General features: G+C 32.9%; 1 protein-coding gene across 1 annotated transcript in view; it reads right to left on the bottom strand.

Moving 5' to 3' along the window:
* LOC129233267 (uncharacterized) overlaps positions 1-23,030 on the bottom strand; it is a 56,880-nt gene that overhangs the window by 19,974 nt on the left and 13,876 nt on the right. Inside the window, exons 9-16 of the mRNA XM_054867317.1 lie at positions 21,711-21,864; positions 19,451-19,614; positions 17,990-18,078; positions 17,311-17,454; positions 16,848-17,010; positions 15,357-15,412; positions 5,305-5,394; positions 1,233-1,329 (exon numbers count right to left, since the gene is read on the bottom strand). Of these exons, the coding sequence (XP_054723292.1) occupies positions 1,233-1,329; positions 5,305-5,394; positions 15,357-15,412; positions 16,848-17,010; positions 17,311-17,454; positions 17,990-18,078; positions 19,451-19,614; positions 21,711-21,864 (957 nt within the window). The remainder of the gene's footprint in view (positions 1-1,232; positions 1,330-5,304; positions 5,395-15,356; positions 15,413-16,847; positions 17,011-17,310; positions 17,455-17,989; positions 18,079-19,450; positions 19,615-21,710; positions 21,865-23,030) is intronic.

The following is a 23,030-nucleotide window of genomic DNA, read 5'->3' on the forward strand; positions in this document are numbered from 1 at the left end:
GAAATTATTATTATTGACGATTTGTACAAACTCAGTACTATACCATTCAGATTTTGAATGCCTAACGCTAACAAAAACATCAAAATTTTTTAAATTCAAAAGTGCCAAACTCCATATTTTACAAATTTTTTAAGTGTGAAAAATATGAATGTAAGAAGTACAACTTCGAATGCGCGTACATGAGTACACGCATCACGAGGGGGCCAATTCTCCCCCTCCTTGAGCTGAGATGCTAGAACTTTCCCTCGGCATATTTCCGATACTAAAGTCCCAAAAACGTAATTTTCGACGATCTTCAATAAAATAACAAAAACGAGGGCTCTCCTTTGAAGTTGTAGTCGTAGAAACGCAATTGTAGTACATCTCTTAACACTTTAAGTGGTAGGGATTGGAATTATTTTGTACAAGAAGTTTTTCGAAGTTCCAAAAACTCGGTTTTATTCGATCTTTTAGATGATATTTTACGAGGAAAGTTTTTTAAATTGAAGACAAAAAAAAAAAAAAAAAAAAAAACAGAAAAAAAAAAAAACAATCATAGGACCCTCTTGATGATTTTTTAAGGTGAGGGATAGGGTTCAGTACACTCCTCCGGAATTTTTTAGAAAGGGAAGTTCAAAAAAAAAAAAAAAGTAATAATTAAATAATAATAATAATAATAAATAAGTTTTTATAATAATTTTAAATTATCTTTCGTGCTTTTTGGGGACAGAAGCTTGGGAATTTTGTAAAAGAGTAAGTATCTGAAGTCAGCCGCCCCCTCCTTGAATATTTTCTGGATCCGTCCTTGTATTAGTGTCATTAAAGTGGAACCCCCTCATTTAAATTACCTATTGCAACAAAAACCAATATAATATACGAATAAAATCGAATTTTCTAGATCATATAGATATGATGAGAAATGTGTTGGTAAAACCCTTCCCGAAAGTCTCTGGTTAAGGTCCTGTATGGCACATATAAATTGTGACCTCTCTCAATTTAAAGCTTCAAAAGTATTAGTATTTTTTTAATGATTTTAAAGGGATGATTATATTTTGCATATTTACTACAAATTTCTTGAGCTTGTATCAGAAAGACAAACACTTTTGTCATTAGTAAACATATTAAACATTTCAGTACAAATTGCAATGAAAATTGATGGCACAATTTCAGTTAGTGTTTTATAGAGAAATTCTAATTAATACTTTTAAAAGCAAAAATTATACACAAACTATATTTTTAAAAATTCATCTAACCTTCTTAGTGTTTTTTAAAACTGTTCCAAAGAAAGGCGCGGGTTCAACTTCAGGTATTCCTTTTTCTTTCCAATAACTTGGCTTTTTGGTAAATACTCTAAAACATATTTTTCAATTAACAAACACAAATATTCAGATAAAACTGAGAATAGTTCTTGCTAATAAATTATATAGACTTTTTCATGCAACAAAATTTGAAAATAATGCTGCTGAGACGTTTCTAAAATCTATACATTAATGCAGTTAAATTGACTGTGGATTTTTCTGCAAATTAAATAATGTAGGTTTGCAAAAAAAAAAAAAAATTGCGTACTGCCTTTCTTCCAAAGGCAAATTTGAGTCTCTTTCTAGGCGTTTACACTACATAACTGTACATCAAATAATGCATCAAGGTTTTTTTTTTTCTCGGGTAAACTCAAAAAAATAACATTAATAGTCAGACCACAACGTTTTAAAGTAATTGACTTCATCAGGGGAGTGATTTACGCTGTGTTCGTAAGGAATGCTGGACAAGTTGAAAATAGTTAAGGAAATTTGTTTTGAACATTGCAGTATATAAAGAAAAGACAATGCATTTATCTTAAAACTTGCATTGAAAAACGATTTTTAATTTGTGACAGTAAATTTGTACCTTCGGAAAAAAAAAATTGTAAAATTTTCACTGCGCTTCATACATGAGACAAAGTGAAGAATAAATTATTTTTCTCATGAAATATTGAACATATTTTTTATCAAATGAGTTAATAAATAAAAAAATGAATAAATCAATAAAAAACGTAACAATAAATGATTAAATAAATAACTTAGATATTTAATGCATTTGAAACTCAAAATGAGGGAGTAAAACAGTGAATGAATAAGAAAATAGTTGAATGAATTAATTAATAAGTGAGTCATTACATGAAGTGCTGTAAATGAGTGAATGCTTAAGTGATTTAATAAATGAATTTTAGTAACCAAAAAAGTAAACAAAGAAGTAAACAAAATAAACGGTTTATCTTTGCCCCGATTGCACTTGAAACATTGTATTGAACATTCAAAATCAAAAAATGTCTTGTGTCAGCTAAATAAGTTCTGCACTGGAGATCAGTAGGGCTCAGTTAATATTTAAAATGATGATTACAAAAATTCATAACTTTAATAATTATCACAGTAATTATTTCTGATAAATCTCAAAATATAACAACACGTGTATCAAACTTTGAAAATGACTTGCATTATATTTATTTATCAAATGCCTGGACTAAGACAATCAGGTTATTAGGTAACAAGCTCTTCTTTACAGTATTATACTTCCAATTCTCAAGTGTTGAGCATATGTCCAGATGAGCAAGAATTGTGGAGAATCACACAAAGCACATGATGGTGAAACACTCAAATTAAAACGAAACAAATGAACACAAAGGCAGTCGTGTCGAATCTAAACACAACTACTTGTATCCCTATACACCTTGATCTTTAGAGCAGTTTATTTATTTATCCATTTATTTCTTTATTTTTTGACTGGAATCAACTATACGTTTAAGAACATACAGGGTTTGTCCGGAAAGTAATGAGCCTTATTTTATTGTGACGCGACCGTACACCGCTTGGAAGTGGTGGGGGGAACCCTAAGCTTTCCAGCGAGCCATGCCTCAGTCGCCTCCGAGCTCTGAAACGGTGAGGACGTCATTTTAAGGAGACCTCTGTTTCGCGCCCTTGTCATACTAAAAATGGAAAGAACGATTGAACAACGCTACGCGATAAAATTTTGTGTCAAAGTGAACAAAACTGCCAAGGAAACCTTCGATATGCTTCAGGAGGGTTACGGGGAGGCTTGCATGTCCTATTCGCAGGCAAAAAAGTGGCACAAAGCTTTCAAAGAGGGTCGTGAGGATGTCACCGACGAGGCCCGGTCTGGACGCCCTTCAACCTCGAAAACGGACAACAATGTGAGTTGTGTGCGCGAATTGTTGAACTCAGACCGCCGAATGAGTGTTCGTTTGTTGTCAGACTCGTTGAACTTGCCGAAAACAATTGTCCATGAGATTGTGTCGGAAGAATTGGGCATGCGAAAGATTTGCGCAAAACTTGTGCCCAAAGTTTTGACCGATGCTCAAAAAACGCATCGCTTGGAAGTCTCCAAGGAGATGAAAAAATGTGTAGGGACAACCCTAATTTTTTGGACAACGTCATCACTGGAGATGAGTCATGTCTTTTTTTTGTTTCCCAAACTGAAACGAGAGCTGAAGGGGAAACATTGGGACACCGTGGAAACCATCCAGTCTACTACGACGTCACTTCTAAAGAGCTTATCGGTCGAGGACTTCCAGGGAGCCTTCAATTCCTGGAAATCGCGCTGGCAAAAGTGTATCGACGCAGAAGGGTCGTACTTTGAAGATTTTTAAGTATTTGTAAGAATCTGATCATTAAAAGTATTTTTTTTTAAATGAGGCTCATTACTTTCCGGACAAACCCTGTAGCTAAAATATTAAAAGATAGGTGGCGCTGCAAAAATGAAAATGCTTTATATACTATTTAATTTTGCCCAGCTCTATTCTATTTATCTACATTCCCCAACTTACTGCTTAAAATTTCTGTCTTTTACATTGTACTTCCCATTAAACTAATTAATAAGTTTTACCCCACAATCCATACTTATTATGGTAATAGCAGGGGTCTATCCAGAAATTTTCACAGGATCCTTTTTTTTTTTTTTGCAGTTTAGAGAAACCTTTTGAGGAAAAAAATAATTTTGTGAAAAATCAAATTATTTGCAAAACTTCCATATTTATACATATAGTAATCAAAATCTGTCAGGGCCGCATTCAAGGGGAAGGTTTCTAACGTTCAAAACCATTCCAAAATCTTTCAAATTAATTTCAAAATATGCTTTTTATCTTTTTTTTTTTTTTTGCTGAAAGCATTATTAATTGTATTTATTTATTTTTTTTTTCAATTTCATTTGAAAAGTGAAATTTTCATTATTGAAAAACAGTACAAATTCAGTGCTATATCCGCAGTATTTATTTTATTCTTTGCCGTTATTGCGAATACCATATCTTACGAAACAATACAGCGTTTTCTTTCGGATTTTAAAAACCTGATGCTATCAAAAATATCGAAATTCTTTGAATTTAAAAGAGAACTATTCACATTTTGCATATTTTAATTACTGTCAAAAAATATGACTTTCAAAGTATTACTTCCGATTCACGTGTATAAGTACATGCTTTGTTTCTTTTGAGAAAGAAATTCTTCTAAAAATGCAGAGTACAAAAGACAGTTATGTAGCGTACGTAACTTTATTTTTCATCATTAAATAGATACGTCATCTTCATCTGATTTGAATAACTTATTGTAACAAAAATCAATAGAATATATAAATGAAATCAAATTTAATTTATCACTCAGATTTCACGAGAAATATGTTTGGTAAAACCCTCTCTGAAACAAAAGTCTGGTTACGGTTCTGATATCTGTTTACAATAGAGCTGTTTCCTTTAGTCAAAAGTACTACTTTTAGTCACTGAAATTGATACTGAAATTGACAAAACAAAAAGAAAAAAAAAAGAGTCACAAAAAAACTTTTATTTTTCCAACAGTTATTTTTTATTTATTTTATTTTATTTATTTATTTTTTTGAATGTCCGATTTTGGAAATAAAGCGTGGTCATTATGACGTCACAAGTCATGTACTTTGGCACGCTACTCCATTGGCACTCTAAATGTTTACCCTTTGCTGTCCACCGCGTTGCCAGGACATGATATTTTGTGCTGTGTGCTAATGGCATCAGTGAATGGCATTTCATCACTTGTGATGTCATGTGCAGAAGCGAAAAAAATGAATTTCAATCTGCGCTCCGATCAAAACAATAGTTTAAAAATATTAAACTTTGTCAAATTGTTTAAAAAATGGTTAAATCCCATGTTTTTAAGCATGTTTTTTCAGAAAAAAACCTTTTAAAATTTCAAAAACAGCTCAATTGAACATTGAAACTTACAGTACTGCAATGCTAATATTCACATTTCTTTTGCAGCTATTAACAATATTAAGATTAAATAATGAAAAGAAATAAAGAAAACGTCTTACTTGTAAAAGTAGGCAACTATTAAAGTTCCTATAACAATCGCGAGAGCATTAAATGCATTTATGTAATCAATTATTTCCATTTCGAACGTTCAAACTAATGCTCTAATCAAGAGTTGTTTCCACTATACTTTGCCGGATAAAAGGCTTGAAGTTTAAATAAGAAAAGTTTCCGCTTTTCAGAACGTTGTGTAATCTTTGACATTGCCCATTATTTTGAGCATGTCTCTGTCTGCATTATCTTCATTATCTCTTTCACAATATTATCCCAAGGACAAAGTCTATCTTTTTCTGTTGTGGCTATCTGTGATGCTGTTTTGCATTGTAAAAATCCATTTGAATATTTTTATCTTTTGGGTTAAGATAAATTATTCATTTAAAATTTTTATTTTTAGAACAAATATGCTTGCATGTCTGATGGATATATATATATATATATATATATATATATATATATATATATATATATATATATATAAGCTTTCATCTTCTCGAGTCTTGTCTTCCAAAAAACTGAAAGTAAGACCACACTTAACTGTTAAAAATGATTAAAAAATACAACATTATAAAAACATTGTTATGTGATCAGGGAGCATAAATAAAATTATGTCAATTCTCAATAGTTTTGATTTGATTGTATCAATTTCATGCTACAGTTATTCTGATGATAACTCCAACTATTTTTAATCGTGTCAGAAGTTTTCAATCCAATTTTCCAATTTATTAAAATTAGAGAAAAGAAAATTGATTTCTATTTTGTTGTCTTGAATTGCACTCACACGGATAAATCAGAAAAAAAAGAAAGTTAAATAAATATGTAGATACATTTTCAGCAACTTTTCTAGCTTCCTGTATTTAATGATTTAGAAACACAAAATTGCGTACCAATGCTAAATGTTTTTAAACAATCAGCTTTTTTTTTTCAAACAAGCTAATTTGCAAAATAATTACCTCACAAAATTTATTTTGAAGGTAAAACCTAGAAAATTTAGCTTTGTTAAAATTGTTTTTTTTTTTTTTTTTTTTTTTTTAAATTATTGGCGTGGATCTTTTTCGTTTGTATAAGTCCAAAAAGAGGAGAAGAACTAACAATTTTGATATGACGTGTACTTGAATGTGGAGCAAAGTGCAATGGTAGATTATTTCCTGCTTGCAGCGCCACCTATCCAGCAATATTTAACTATGTTCTTGCACATCTAGTTGATTCCTGTCATAAAATAAACGGCTTTAAAGATCAAGGTAAACAATAATAAAAAATCCAAAATTTGATACACATATTGTAAAATTTTGGTTTTTATTCAAAAGTAATTTTTGTTATCACAAAATAATAAAAGTTTTTGAAATTAACATTTTAAACATCAATTAGAATCTACTGTGTCCAGTGCAGTGCTTATTTAATTAATGCCGGGTATGTTTTGATTTTGAATGTTTAATACGATTGAGCAGGTGCACGCGATGTGAAGCGATATGTTTACGCATTCATTCATTTATTGAGTCACCTAAGTAGTCATTCATTCATTTATTAACTCATTTACAGTCCTTCAGTTATTAATTCCCATATTTATTCATTAATTTTCTTGTTTTGCTTGTGCATTCGCTATTTTATTCTCTCATTTTTTCTCATATATTAATTAATTAGTTTACTTATTTATTCATTTGTTGTTCCCTTATTTATTCACTCAATCATTTGTTCGTTAACTTATTCATTCATATGCGGAAGTGAGAAGCAAAGGGATGTAAGTGGGCATTTTCAAGTTTTGAGTAAAACGCGTTTAAAGATTACGTCCTGGGTAGGCTTTCCTTGCAAATTTTTCTAAATCATGCTGTATCACAGAACCTAATACTGCAGTGCTAAGCACAGATGTGGAATCTGCACATTTTATCAAAATTGAGTTATTGTCACCAGGTGGTCGTTAATGATTTAATTTACCTAAATGTCAAGTTTTTTTGGCGATTTGTGAAAGCGAAATATTAAAAAAAGCTTTAAGAAAAAAGTCGTAACTGCACAGTTTGCGGAGTTTGCAAAGGCAATTTGAACGTAAGTGACAAATACTAAGCCTTTAAAGTGGTATCTGCGCAGTTACCACTTTTTTCCTTAGTAATTTGTACATACGACTTTTATACCTTAGTAAAGCAGCATATTTAATAATGTAGCAGTTTATTGTAACACAGAATATTAAAATTAGTTTACCGTTGAATAGTTGATACAGGTTGATAATAAAAACTAATACAACTTTGCATAATTGTTAAAGTAAATATTCAAGCTTTTTCGATTTAAATGTTTATTTAAAATACAAATTCTAAAAATGAAATGCATGTAAAATATTCATATCTAATTCTTTCATACAAAAAAAAAAAAAAAAAACGCATTTCATTCTACGGCGAGTAATATTTTTATTAAGTATCGTCTGCTGTCAAAATTATCTTCATGCGCGGTAAAAATGAATCTAGAAAATAAAACATTATAAAAAGAACATTCTTTGAATATAAAAAAACGAAAATTGTTATGGATTACAGTTTTAACTGTCTGGAGTTTTGAAAATGGTATCTTTTTAGAAGGTAGATTCTGTTAGATTTGTATTAACAAAATAAAGCGAAACAGCTAAGTCTAAAGAAAGCAGATGTTTTCAGTATTATTTAATGATACATTGAGCACGTTTTACTAAGCTATTTTTGTCCTATCTGTGCAGATACCCCTAAAAATGCATAGTAATTGTCACTTACGGTGAAAATAGCTTAGTATATGAAAAGGTTTTGAAAAGAAAATTTGTCGTAACTACATTTATTAATTTTAAATTAAGATTTTTACAAAAATACTCTCTTACGGTTTTTAGATAAGTTATTTACGAAACAACTACCGCAAGTTGAGCATTTAATTAAGTCATAAATTAAAGAAACGAGTTGTAAAATTTTAATCATCAATTTCTCATTTTGAGCTCTACTGCAGATACCACATCTGTGCTTAGCACGGCAGAATAGGGCTACTGGTACTATCTCTTGCCCCAAGACAGAGAGGGGAGTTTTACCTACCATTTGTGCTGGTTATCTCCAAATTTTTCGTTTTGCCCCTTTGCTTTTCTCTACCTCATATGATGAAAAGTATATTTTGTAACCAAATAGAAAATATTTCATTTGAAAAATGATTCATTTTTGACTTTGCCCCATACATTGGCAAAGTATCCTCCCCGTTCCTTTTTTTTCCAAAAATTTCCACTTCTTGTTTTCGTTAAATGTCGCCAAGATGATTGACATTTGGTGACTTTTTTTTTTTGAATAAAGGAAAAAAAATACTTTTAGATATTTCCAGTGTTTTCTCAGTCGAGAGCATAAATAAACCTTCTCCGAGCTTCAGGAGATAGTTTTCAGTTAGAGGCTGTCCATAAATGATGTCACACCTTTTTTCGATACATTTAAGCTCCATCCCCACTTTTGTCAGAAAGTGCCACACTTCACCTCAACCCTCCCGTCATCACACGCTACATTGCGTTGTTACATAAGCGTAAACATATCGTTACAAAATCTTTTTATTTCAACCAAAATGTGTGATGCTAAATTTCTTTCCGCCCCCTTCCTTCCCCTTTCTCACAAAACCACAAATTCGCGAACGCTTTCAAAGAGTAACATCATTTGAGGCAGTGAGAAGCAAAGGGATGTAAGTGACAAAATTAAAAATTTGGAGATAACCAGTACACATGGTAGGTGAACCTCTCTTCCTCTTTGGGGCAAGAAATAATTGTACTAGTATCCCTAGTAGGTGTTGCTGTACAGCATGAATTAGAAACAAATTTTAATGAAAGCCTACCTAGGATCTGAACTTTAAACGCGATTAACTCGAAACTTTAAATAGTTCACTTACATCCCTTTGCCTCTCACTGCCTCATTGGTGGACGACTCCTTAGCCTGCTTGCTGTTTAGTTCTGTTTCGAAGATTCACTTCTTTGATTTTGCCATGGCCTTTGTTTGCATTTTGAAAGTAGGTCACCTTTTGTGTTTATGGTGCTGAATGAGTTTTGCTGAATTGGCGGACGACCTAACAACTAAATGAACGTTATTTGTAAATACAATTCTGTGAATCAAAGCCAGACTAACGTCAGTCACATTACCACTACTTTGCAGGAGGGCATAAAAACGATTGACTGGTGCAAAAGAATTTTGGGACGAGCGCTCTTTTAAGTCTGGGAAATAATATTAAGGTTTTTTTTTTTTTTTTTTTTTTTTTTTTTTTTTAATGATGTGCGTTCATATATTCCAATGCGGAATTGGATTCTGCACACAATGCAGAAATATCCCGAAAATCACCATTTTTGAACTACAGCTAGTCAGGGGGAGAAACAGACTACCATTTTGGGGGGTCATGTTAAAAAATGAACCCCCCCCCCCAGAATGAACCTACGGTTTTGGGAACGAATTTTTTTTTTTTTTTTAATGATGAGGTGTCAGTAAAAAACACGAAATCACAGAAGAAATTTCAAAAATTTACTTCCAAAAATAATTAATAAATTGAAAAAACAACTGAAAATGTTTGCTTTTTATTCATGCAGTGATTAAACACAGTGTGGCCCGATAGTATTGTCGACGGTTTTTTTTTTTTTTGGGGGGGGGGGAGTCATAACCCTTTCCTTTTTTCCGCCACTGATCCCAGTCTGACCCTGAGGTACATAATTGCAGTTTCTTTTTGAATCGTTTGACAAGAACATCTGAAATAAAAGCAGACTCGTAACAACTTGAATAAATTTTGTAGGAACTCCATTTTGACATTCTTGTGCCATCTGGTTATTTATTCTTCATTTAAATGAATGTCTTTCCGCAGTTGCAGTTTTCTTTTAATATGGATGTTATTTCAACGTATGTAAAAGAACAATGAAAATGCTAAGATTGTATTTTCTCGGATTTCATTTTTAGCTTCTAAACAAACACCACAGAATAAAATTTACTAAAAATAAATTCATCTATTTTCCGCATAAAAAAGTTTGCAATGAAATTAATTGCTATTAACGTTTCTTGAAAGTTTTGAAGAATTACTCAAATTTTGTTTATCTTATGTTTCACTTTCTTCCTGTTTTCGCAAGATAACGATAATTCTATTAATGGAAAGTGGCAAAGAAAGGGAAAGGTAGCAAATAAAATAATATTAATATAATTTAATTTGAAATAGAGAGTTGTTGATAGAGGAATATTATACCTATGGATTGTACATCGTCAAAAGTTCTTCAAAGATTATGTATGTAAAACTAAGAATCAGTTTCTTGAATTAATGTTCCTTTCGTTTTTTGAAACTATCATTTTAGTTTGTATCAATGTTTATACTTAAGTGTTTTGCAATCATGTTTTCGTTTCTTGTCTTTACTAATAATAAAGCTGAAAGTTCCTCTGTCTGTCAGGATCTCTGTCCGGATCTCTGTCTGTCAGGATCTCTGTGACGCGCATAGCGCCTAGATCGTTCGGCCGATTTTCATGAAATTTGGCACAAAGTTAGTTTGTAGCATGGGAGTGTGCAACTCGAAGCGATATTTCAAAAATTCGATGTGATTCTTTTTCTATTCCAATTTTAAGAACAAAATTATCGTAAGATGGACGAGTAAATTACGAAATTATCATAACGTGGAAACGTAACATCGGCACAAGCCAATTTACGAGAAAATTCAGCTTACATTATTTGTAAATACACAGGCGAACCAAAAGATCTTTTAATTTTCTATTACGGGCAAAGCCGTGCGGGTACCACTAGTTATGAAGAATTGTGCAGCATAGGTAAAAAATGTTTTCGAATTTTTTTCCTTTTTCGCCCGTTGCATAAGAGGAGTTCCGTAATTTCTTTCGGATTTTGGAAGGGGTTCGCAAGGGGGAAAGGGCGAGGAACCACAGGTCCAAGTGAATTCTGTAAAAGTTGTTTTTCCGCCATCAGTGAGTTAATGCAAAGAAACCAACCTTTCGTCATTGCAAACACAACTTGAATGATTATCTCGTGTTGGGCAAGTGATGCACATCCCATTCTATTGCACCTTATTTGAACTTTTTTCTATATCTTATATATAGAGGAAAGTATTGGATTCTTGCACATTTTTGAATTTCGATGGATTTGAACGTTTTGAGGTGTGTTGAGTCCATTTCGACCATTTTTGAAAAATGTCTGTCTGTCTCTGTGTATGTGTGTGTGTCACGTATGTGTGACCATTTTTTTTTTCGGTCCTCTACAGTAAAAACTACCGTATGAAATCGAACGAAATTTGGACCACATATGTGCTCCTATGTGAACTTGTGCCCAGTGTTTTTTGGCGCGAATTCCTCCAAGGGGGGTGGAGCAATGGGACGTTTTTTTAAGTTATGCGTGCTTGCTATTCCTCAGGTAGTAACTGGCGGAATCAAACAAAATTTGGTCCATATATTTCCCCTAACAGGAACAGGTGCTGAATCAATTTTCGTGTCAATAGCTCAAACGGGGGTTGAGCTATAGAATTTTTTTGTTGTCAATTGTGACTGCTGTATCTCAAGAAATAATAAACGGAATCAAGTAAAAATTTATCGATAAGTAGCTCTTAGAGGGTATAAGAGCTGATTTTATTTTGGTGTCAACGGCTGAAAAGGGGGGTGGCGCAATCGAACGTTCTTTTTTTTCCATTTTGAGTGCCATATCTCAAGAAGTAATGCTACGTTCTGAATGAAATTTGATATAAATGGGAATCCATATGTAAACAGGTTCAATTTTGACTCCAATCGCTCCAAGAGGTGCTGATTTTTTTTGAGCAATCACGATTGCTTATTGCTTTTATTTGACCGTCCTTGATATCCGGTTCCTTTTTCAGAATGGACCAGGGGCCTCTGCAGCACCGCCGTCCACCGGAGGACGGAGCTGCTCCTCTGGTTTTAGCCTCCACTAGCAGCACTGTCCACCGGAATCCCCTCCTCCTAGGGTGTGGCGTCCATGTCCTGCATACACACACTCCGACATACACACACGTCTACACACAAACAAGTCCTTACATACATTCACACGTAACCGCCCAGGAGGATGGGCAGGCTTGGGAGGACATGAGCCGTTTCTAGAAACAATAGCTTCCAATGAGTAGGGTCCTGTCGCAACTTGTGATTGCGAAAAACATAATTCGAATTCAAAGTGTCAGAATTCAAATTAGATACACACACACACACATACACACACACACACACACACATATATATATATATATATATATATATATATATATATATATATTTTTTTTTTTTTTTTTTTTTTTGAGCAATCACGATTGCTCATTGTTCTCATTTGACAGTCCTTGATGCTGTGGTTACTTTCCAGCTTGGACCAGGGGCCTCTGCAGCACCACTGTCCACCGGTGGTGGCGCGGCGCGGCTCCTCTGGTCCTGAGCAGTCCCCCGGAATCCACTTCTGCTGGGTGGTGGCGTCCATGTCCTACACACGCATGCTCATACACACTCGCCTACGCGCGCGTGCCTTTACACACATACACATGCCTACGTGCACACACGTAAACCTACACACACACACAGCTATACACACGTAACCACCCAGGAGGAGGGACGTGCTGGGGGAAGGGGGGGTATGGAGCCATTTCGTAATTTTGTTTTTGTTGGGAATATTGCTTCCTCGTCAAGCGTGGGGAGGGATCAGAATTATAAGAAAGATATAGAAGAAAATTTCGTGAGATGGCCAGAACATACTAATTTGATATAGTGTGGCTTAAAAAAGAAAGAGAATTACATTTTTGAAAAAAAAAAAAAGTAAATTTACATTAATCGAGTACAAATTAGTGAACTTATGACAGAAGTGTTTCGGGGTTACTAGGAACCTCTTTCTCAATGGAGAAAACATTCTGAGTATAGTATGCTATACAGCAATGACTGCTGCTTAACTTAAGGAGATTGCATGCTGTATCGTTGTGACAAAGTTTATGCATTAGCTAGGGAAGTTTTTGCTGAATTACATTAATGTTATCAGACATAGTCTAGCTTATTTCCTCTATTCCTCTTAAAACAAGGTTGAAATTACTTGTCCGAATAAATGCGTGCTTTTTAGTTCTACTTTCAGTCTTCTCCGAAGGTGTTCATTGGGAATAAAGTCAAGTGCCCATTTGCGTAATTTTTTATTCCTATTTTTCTTTTCTTTCTTTCTTTCTTTTTTTGTTTATGTGTGTGTATGTGTGTGTTTTTTTTTTTTTTTTTTTTGAGTTGCAGTTCCTTTGAAAGTTTAATGAAGGTAAAACTTCAGCATAACTTGAAAGTAGTGAAACATAAGCGTTGTCATGCCAGTTGGTAGGAGCACAGAAAAAAAAGGACTCACCAAATCCAGTGTCATTTTTGTAATATTGATGGTATTTGGTGAGATGTTCGCAGAAGTCCGTGTTTAAGTATTGTCAAAACTTCTATCGAAAATATTTTATATTTCATTTCGCAACACCGCAAGATTGAACTTCACTCTTCAAAAACGCTATTTCTGCTCATTTTAATAGGATAATGAATGAGTTAATAGCAAACTAAATTACGAAATACATTAAATTTCAGTTCACAGTAATATTAATTTTATTTTATTATTTTTTAAAAGTTTTTAAAATATACATTAATAGTTTGCCATTATTAACACATGCTATGGTTTTCTCTGTTTATCTTCCGAAAAAAGACATTTTAATGCTTTTTATTTATTTTCTAAAGTATACTTATTTTTTTCATTATTATTCGGCAACGGGAGAAAAGAAAATCCGAGGCACTTTATTTTACCTGGAAGAAAGAGCATACAAACGATTTTTTTTTTAAGCGAGTTTCTTTTTTTATTATTATTTTTTATGGGAAAAAAATATTTTTGTTGCGTTGTTCAAAGGAGCTACTAATTTTTTTTTTGTTCGTTTGTTTATTTTTTATGTATCTCTTTCATCAGATGAGCGAGGCACATTTTGTTTTCAGAAATCAGCTTAAAACATTAGAAAGGTATGTTTGACATTCTTTGCAGTCTTAGCTAATTTAGAGAATATTGAATGGACTAGAAAATCACCCGTCAAGGTATGACAGGTGAAAATTGCTTCTACATGCGAACGAAGCAATTGCCTGTTTGGTGATATTTTGATAGTTGACATTTTAACCCAAACTCCAGTAGATTAACCCTAAACTCCAGTAGCTAGCGTTCATTGTTGACCACTTTTTCGTTTCTTCACTCTCCTAAAATTACACGCTTATCAGTAAAACAGTTAAGTTACGGGATCCTGTTCAGCCTTGTCAAGATAAAACATTTCCCTGCATGTCAAACATTGCCAGAAAATATTATCTAATTATCATGCTATGGCGCGAGTTTCATCGCTGGTGACGTCAGGAGCATTCCTCTATCATTGAATTGGCTATTATATGTATAAGGATACTAGAAAGTATGTGTTGATATACGGGAAAGTAGGCTCGTTTTGTTCTTGACGAAACTTCTTGTTTTTAAAACATAAATTTTTAGAAGCATTACATCTTATAAGCATGCATGAGTACACACAGCAATTTTTTTCTCTTTTATTGTCATCATTCTTAAAAACATCAAAAGGAAACGTTCAATGACTTTATTTCATATATATATATATATATATATATATATATATATATATATATTTTTAATATGGCTCTTCGAGCTGTAATTCTTACTTGCAAAACATATTTATAAGAGATAATTTCCCAGCTTTCAAGGAATATAAAGGACTATTGTACTTGTAACAAGATTGTCGCTTTTGAAATGCAAAATAAAAGACAAAAGACGAAAATGCTCATCTAAAATAATTTAAACTCTAGCTTTAGAAGTTAAATCAATAGGAGTTTATTAACAAAATAAAAAAATATGAACAAATATATTACAATAATCACACAAATACAGTAAGATGAAAAATGAACACCAAATAGATGGGTTGAAAATTGAAAGAGACCGTTAATAATTTAGACATTCAAAATTAGAATATTTGTGTCAGTCCATTGTACAACATTTGAAAGGCATGATGCTCATCACAGCGTTTAGAGGAATGGTGGTTCATGAACCTATTCCATCCAGTTGTTAAGTTTGTCGTTTTTCTAAATACAACATCACTTCTTTAGGCTGAAGAAGGCCATTACCGATGTAGTAATCCAGCGGTACCTAAAATAATATAAATTCGCTAAAATTGTAAATTTTTGTTTATGTTTAATGAACTTTTAAGAAAACTTGTATAAAATAAGGAATAATGTTAACTGTCAAAAACCAGTTTTACTTTTTTTGTTTGTTTTTGTTTTTAAATAGTCTATAAACTTTTCATATTCCCCCGAAAAATAAATTAATAAATAAAAACAAATATATGGAGAAAAAAAACTTTCAAAAATGCATCTGAACTGATAGTTTGAACGGGGGAAAGTCTCCGATTATTTTTATAATTTTGTTAAGTTTCAAAAGTCCATTATCCACAGTTCCATGTTTGCTTGGGTTCAGTCTTGAAATTAACTTGTTTACTTAACTAACAATAAACTTTAAAATTGATGTTATTCATTTTGTTTATGGCATCTATTAAAAAACGTGTCTCACCAACCGATTCTCCCAAGACAGAGCAAGACTAAAAAAAAGCATAATTTAAAAGAGAGAAAGAGAGAAATAATGTCTTGCATTCAAAAGTTTAAGCAGCCATATGAAATACACGATTTCACCCTAAGTTTTTTCAAAAACTGAAAACTGATTTTAAATTTTATATTAACATTGCACTTAACAAGCAAAACCTACTTGATGTTCTGCCTACTTGAATTAGAAATTAGTGAGTCAAACAATAGCAGTTGTGTTCCGCGGACGGTAGACTCTCTGTTAGCTTCATAATTCGGGGATTGAAATTGAGCAAAAAAAGAAAATCAGAAAAATGCTTAGCCTAATGTTGTCTGATTCAATGATTTTGAGAATCAACGAATTGCTTAGTATCCTCACTTGACCGAAGTTGAGTTGGTCTGATTTTTCTGACTAGTATGACGTCGATAATAATTCTAGCTCGTTGTTTTTAATATTTATTTAGAGATTAATTTTCGTCGTCATGGTTACAAATCGTCTAGTTCATTCATGGCTTAACCCAAGCAGATTTTACATTAAAAAGCGTTGTTTTTTGCGCACAACTATGTTTTTCAGGAAAAATACCAAGAACTTAATCGCAAAACTTCATCTAAATACACAATTTCCAGGTAACTAATTCCACTATTGAAAATTGATAAGAAATTAAAGTACCATAACGGTATAGGCTGTAAATATAATCATTATAGTAAGTGTAAATTGGCCATAATAACCATGACATCTTTATTACCGCATCCTAATTACCATTCCTTTTTAAATGAATATGCCTAGTTTCACCTAATCTAGAAAATTACCATTCATAACATGACAAGAAGCGAATTTTTTCTCCCTTTTCTTTCCATTACATTAGCAGAAACAAGAAATAGAACGAGTAGGGTCCTATTGCGATTCGTGATTGCGAAAAACATAGTTTGAATTCAAAACGTTAAATTTCAAACGAATACCATTTTTTGAAATTTCGTTAAGTGATATCAATGGCTAAATATAATACCTTAGTTTCTGGCCCTCTCTTGAATCTAAATTTGGTTAAGATATGAGCCAAGCAAACTTTCACTTCCATCAAAGCAAACCGCATGCCAATGCAATTTCGGGGACCAGCACCAAAGGGCAGAAAAGTGTATTGATCACGCTTTGCTTTTATTTCAGCATTGAACCTAGAATGAAATAATGAAATTTTACCTTTTTTATGTCGGAATTATCGTGCTGTGATAGTGGAAAATGCTGTTTTTAAATGCTATCTAAAAGTAAAGTTATAAAATTCTGCAAAGTAAGGGAATAAATAAATAAATGAAAAGAAATAAAGAAGTAAAATTAATAACATAAAAAATAAAACAATAATGCAGGAAAACTTTAAAATGGGTCAACTTTACAGGCTTTACCTTCAAAAATGCATTGCGAAGGGTCCCAAACCTGTAAATCCTTCTGTCATAAGAAACCACTTTAGAAATAGATACCTGTCTGGATCGAATTTTTCTGGATCAGGAAAATAAGCTTCATCCCTGTGAATGGCATAAGTAGGAATGGTGATGATCGTGTCCTTGGAAATGGTAAATCCAGCCTCTTCGACTCGGTAATCTTGATCTGCCAACCTTTCCAGCCTGCATGTAAGAACAACCAGCATGTTAATAATCAATAATCGTAAATTAAAACAAAATGCATAGTAAATATTGAACTTTTGATGAAAATTTTATACCTTCTCCAGTTGTGACACAAACTCGGAGGAAATAAACTGAACAAATGTGCGAAGATGATAGTTTGTGACATTATTTAGTAATGAAAATCATAAAAAAGAGGAATGAAAACTTCGATTAGTGAGCCATGAAAATTGAAAAAGAGAGGAATGAAAATTTCTCGATAATTCATGAATGAAAATCATAAAAAAGGAGTGAAAATTTCGATGAGTTCTGTACTGTCCTTAAAATTTAAGTAACATAGAAAGTGAAATGTTTCATTTAAAATACAATCATTCACAACTACAGGCAATCTTTTCAAAAAAAAGAAAATAAATTTACCTCTGTGTTGAAACTAATTAACAAACCAACGTTGGAATAGCAAAAACTGCTTTATTTGAAATGCAAAAATGCTTTTTTAATCAAAATAACAATCTAGTCTTCAAAACAAAAAAGAACTTACCTCACAGCTGGAGGAAACAATCTCATGGATTCGGAAATGACATTATCTAAATACTTCAAGTTCTGAACACCTTCATACGTTAGTTCACCCTAGAAATATATTTGCACAAACGTGAATATCTACTGCGAACTTTTGTCCTTACATCATTAATAGTTTTTACTGAGATTGCACAATACATTATGATGTTTATGCATAACATGCTGTATTATAATGAGAGGTTTAGGGATTTGGCTTTAGTCTCTTACGACTAAAGGCGCAGACTGAAACCTGGCTCCAGTCGGTGGATTTTCGAGATGCAACAAATCGACTGCGTCTATGTCGCATGATTATTGGAATGTAAAAGATCCCCCGAGTACTCGTTTGGCTTGGAGTGCTCTTGGCAAAATTTAACTTCTAGTGCACTTTCGCATTAAAGAGAGTGCTCGTGTCCCCCTCTAGTGGAAAAATTTTCGTGGCATCCGCCGATAGTAACGCGACATGAAAGAATGGATGCTGTATCGAGAATCGCACTAGGCCTGCAAAAAGTTGTGCCTCTAATGCAACCCTATTAGAAAGAAGATGTTGTATTATAATGCAACAATTGCGGTAAAAAAATTCAAAATTCTCAATAGGAATACTACAAACAATAAGTTCAGCAGATATACATGGTGTCCGAAAAATCCTTGGCACATTTAAAAAAATCATAGAAAAGCAATAAATTGTCGTATGAATATACAGTTTGGCCCATAATACTTTACAAATTCAAGAGGGTTTTTTTTTTTTTTTAAATGACATCATTAAAAAAAATATAATAATAAAAGATCTAGTGCTATACTCTCCGGGTAACGAAAAACGTTTCGTACTTAGTATTTTACACACAAAAAAGGTTGACATTGCTGTGCATAGTTAAGCATTCAATAATTCTGAAGTTACTGTTTGTAAGCTATTTTTGAAGTTGTTGAAAGTGCTCTTCATACATTGCTAAACATAGCAATGTATGAAGAGCAGAAAAAAAAAAAAGAACTATGAAAAATATCTAAACGGCAGTAGTATTTATTATTAAATATTTATAACTAAATATTTATCATCACATTTTTTTTATGATGCCATAAAAAAAACTCTTGAACTTGTAAATTATTATGGGGCAAACTTCAAATCCATAAGACAATTTATTGATTTTCTATGATTTTTTTTAATGTGTCAAGGACTTTTCAGACACCATGTATAATGAAATAACTTTGATGGGTATAAGGAGCAAGACCCAATTGAGGCATGATGCATGTTAGAAAATACCAGATGGACATGAAATTCATTTTTTTAGTTTCTTCCGCGTTGAATGGGGAAAAGATACAGAAAAAATTATTTGCTTAAAAATAGCATTTTCGTAGAAAGTAAATACTTTTAACCATAATTTAGGGAAATTATGTACTTGCTAAAAATTTCAAGCCCGTTATGTCAAGATTATTGTGTACGCAAACTTACATTCGCAGCTTTAACGGCTTCATCTATTTCATCAATCAGCCTCTTTTGAATGTCTTCATGTAGGGCCAGCATGTAGCTGGTGAAAGACAAAGTGGAAGCGGTGGTGTCATATCCAGCGAGGAAGAAGATGCAGCATTGTGCCACGAGTTCATTCAAACTCAAAGCTGAAATGAAAGTTTTAGCTCAAAGTTAAACAAGTTGACCACTTAATAAAGTTAAATAATACAAAGTTTGGCATTTTACGACCAATGATCTTCTTAAGTTACGTGGTTATCACGTGATTGAGCAAAATCTTGAACAGTGCCAGAATAAATGACCTCGGCAAAATTAATTCCAAGTGCAGTTTCACATCGAAGAAAACTCAGATGCCTCCATCTGGTTAGAAACTGGGCGTCACAATTAACTGTGCCATTGACATCCGCGCCTCAATGGGTGGCACATGAAAGACTAAATGCCTTACTGGGGGATCGCAATAGGTCTGCAAAAAGGCTAAATAGGCACCCCCATAGGAAAGAAAAAAATGATCCATTTGCCACGAGCAGGCCCGTCATTTCGAATTATTCCGGAGGGGGGGGGGGCGAGGGTATATGTTCAATGTCAATCATTAAAAAAACAGCAAGAATCACGCCCACTTACATGGAGATACATTAATTTCCCAAAGCCAGGAGGTCAATTGCACCACAAAGATTTCCGAAATGACGGGCCTGTCTACGAGTGCATTAATCAACGCAAGTGGTAACAAAATTTCCGACACCGATTTTCGGTGAAAAGAAATGATATTATGATTATGGATCAAAACCCCTTCCAAGAAAAGCATCGCTAAAAAATTTGATTATTACTTATTACTAAGAAGGACTATTGCCCCATTTGATGGATGTTTTGTTATCCATATAAGCTCATTTATTCACACTGAGAAAAAGCTCCCTTTTACCCCAAAATATGAGTCATAAATTTATTGATTTTTTGTCATTTTAAATCGTTGTTTTAGTGTCTTCAAAGTTCCATTTTCATGCTGTTTGAATACTCTGGAATAAAATGCTTTAAAAGAAAGATTGCGAGTTTTATGATTACCAAAATAAAAAAAAGGACAAAAAAAAATTTTTTTTTTTAGATTTTGTTTAAAAGATAAAATTTTTACAGTTAATAGTACAGTGATCTCTTGCTTATACGCGACCTCTGTCATACGCGTTTTTCACTTATGCGCGTTTTTCTCACGGGCCCGGCCAGCGATATAGGAAAACAATGTTAACTCGTGTTCATTTATACGCGAAACTTAAAATGCACTTTTCACTTATGCGCGATAAATTTTTTTCAATTTTAGTTAAATCGCCTAATTCACGCTTGGCTTATCGGAGGATTTGTACCCTTCTTGTTCTTTCTCTTGAAATACATTCACACGACGTTATTCCATTGTTCGGATTCTTCAAAAAAACGCGTTTTTTTTTTTTTTTTTTTTTTTTTTTTTGCACAAGTGTGCAATAGGGGGTGGAATCAGTCTTGTGATTGACTTCGAGAGGGGAGAACAGGTTACATACAAAAAGGTTGACGTCAATAAAAATCGTGCTCAAGCGGTACGCGTTGACATAGCCTATCGAAAATCTTTTGCATCCTCGTAGACTATAGCACTGATCACGCGACATTTTTTTAGGTTTTGGGGAAATCACTTACGTACTGTACAGTGCATAAAAAATGACAAAATGTACAACTTCAAATTTGGCTTTTTTATTAAATCACAATGTATAAATGGAAGTTATGTGCGAATTTATTCATTAGTATTAGTAGTATACTATTAGTATTACTATAACTGATGTTAACTTATTGCATTTAAGCAAATTTTTGGGTTTTCCACTTATACGCGATTTTTACTTGTGCGCGAAAACTTCGTTGTCCCGTTTGGTCGCGTATAAGTGAGAGATCACTGTAGTTAGTAATATTGTTAATCTGCAATTTAAAAAACTTTTCCAGTGAAGAACTTAACAAAGGTTTTTAAAGGAGTTAAGGCTTGAAAAATAAACCTTCATTATGGAAAAACCCTTAAAATCCTTTTTTTTTCTTTCTGAAAAGGAAAATTAGTTTTAGTGTTCTTTCGGTGTGCTTTGAGAAAACTTAAAGCTTTGCTTTCAACCAGGAAAAAAAAACCCAAATTTGATCGAAATGTTCAAAATTATTTAAAATAATCAAATTTTAAGACTTATGTTATTATCTAACTAAATAATACCACATGTAATAATCAATCACTCTTAGCTGGAATGATACTTACATTTTTTGGAGTTAGTACTTTTAAACATTTGGTCGCTTTTGTCATCACTTGTGTAGTTGCTGAGAATGTCATTTCCTTTGTCCGCTGGTTCAGATGTGTCTTCTTCCACTTCTTTAGCAGTATCCATCAGTAATTGCAAAAAGTCGTTTCTAGTCTATTTAAAAGGTAAAAAAAAGGAAAGAGGATAAATAAATAAAGAAATCACATGAATAAAGCATTTTTTATACAAACATAATATCGTGCTAAAAATAATAGTTTTTTTTTTACTTCCTTTTACAAAAAAGAAAGTATTGAATTCGGGAAAAAAAATTTCACTCAAAAATCGACCTTAATTTCCATTTTGCTCAACCCCGAACGAATGTTGAGTTTTTTTTTTTTTTTTTTTTTTTTCCGACTCGACCTCACGTGGATAAGTGCCTAAGAACATACAGACACGCGAACTGTCCATTTTGACGATTCCCGAGTTAATTGCAACGAGTTTTCTCGTGACGTCTGTATGTGCGGATGTGCGTATATATGTCGAATAACTCAAGAACGGTATGTCGTAGAAAGTTGAAATTTGGTACGTAGACTTCTAGTGGAGTCTAGTTGTGCACCTCCCCTTTTGGCTGCATTCGGGTGTTTCTAAAAGAGTCTTTTGCCTCTTTTTGGGGGGAAATCATTGTTAATTTCGATGTAAACTCAAGTGGTGTTATAATTTGGCGGACACTTAGCAATATATCCCCAGTCTTTTGATCGCCAAGTTTTGTCGCCAACTTGACGACAAGTTTGGCATTTTTTTAAAAGTCTGGTTTCAATTTGGCCACTGTTGGTGATATTTAGAGAGTAGATTTTAATGTGATTCAATAGTAGATATACTATTGAATCACATTAAAATTGCCAATAATGGTTAAATGACATTAAATTGGAGTAAAAGGAAGTCATGTAATGCACACACCAGCTCGTTTAAATTAATTTTACTAACCAAATTTTAAAGAGATATTTAATTTACCATCTACTGCCCAAATTACTATTTCCTGTGGAAGAAAATATTTATTTTCGCAGAATGTTAAAGAATAATGTACAGGCGTCTCTCGCATAATACGGTACTTCTACAACATGGTTTCGATATTACGAAACTTGAATTTAATACTTCAAGATTTTGATATAACTCGAATGTTATATTTATAAAAGATGGAATTTCATTTTTGTTTAATACATTCTGTTAATAAGTTTTTACTTTGTTTTTATGAACCTTGGTTTCGATATAACGCGTAAACATCCCTTGATTTACATTATTTCAAAGTCTCGTATAACACGGTTTCGATGCAGCACGGAACA

The sequence above is a fragment of the Uloborus diversus genome, unplaced genomic scaffold (assembly GCF_026930045.1).
Source record: "Uloborus diversus isolate 005 unplaced genomic scaffold, Udiv.v.3.1 scaffold_303, whole genome shotgun sequence".
NCBI lineage: Eukaryota > Metazoa > Arthropoda > Arachnida > Araneae > Uloboridae > Uloborus > Uloborus diversus.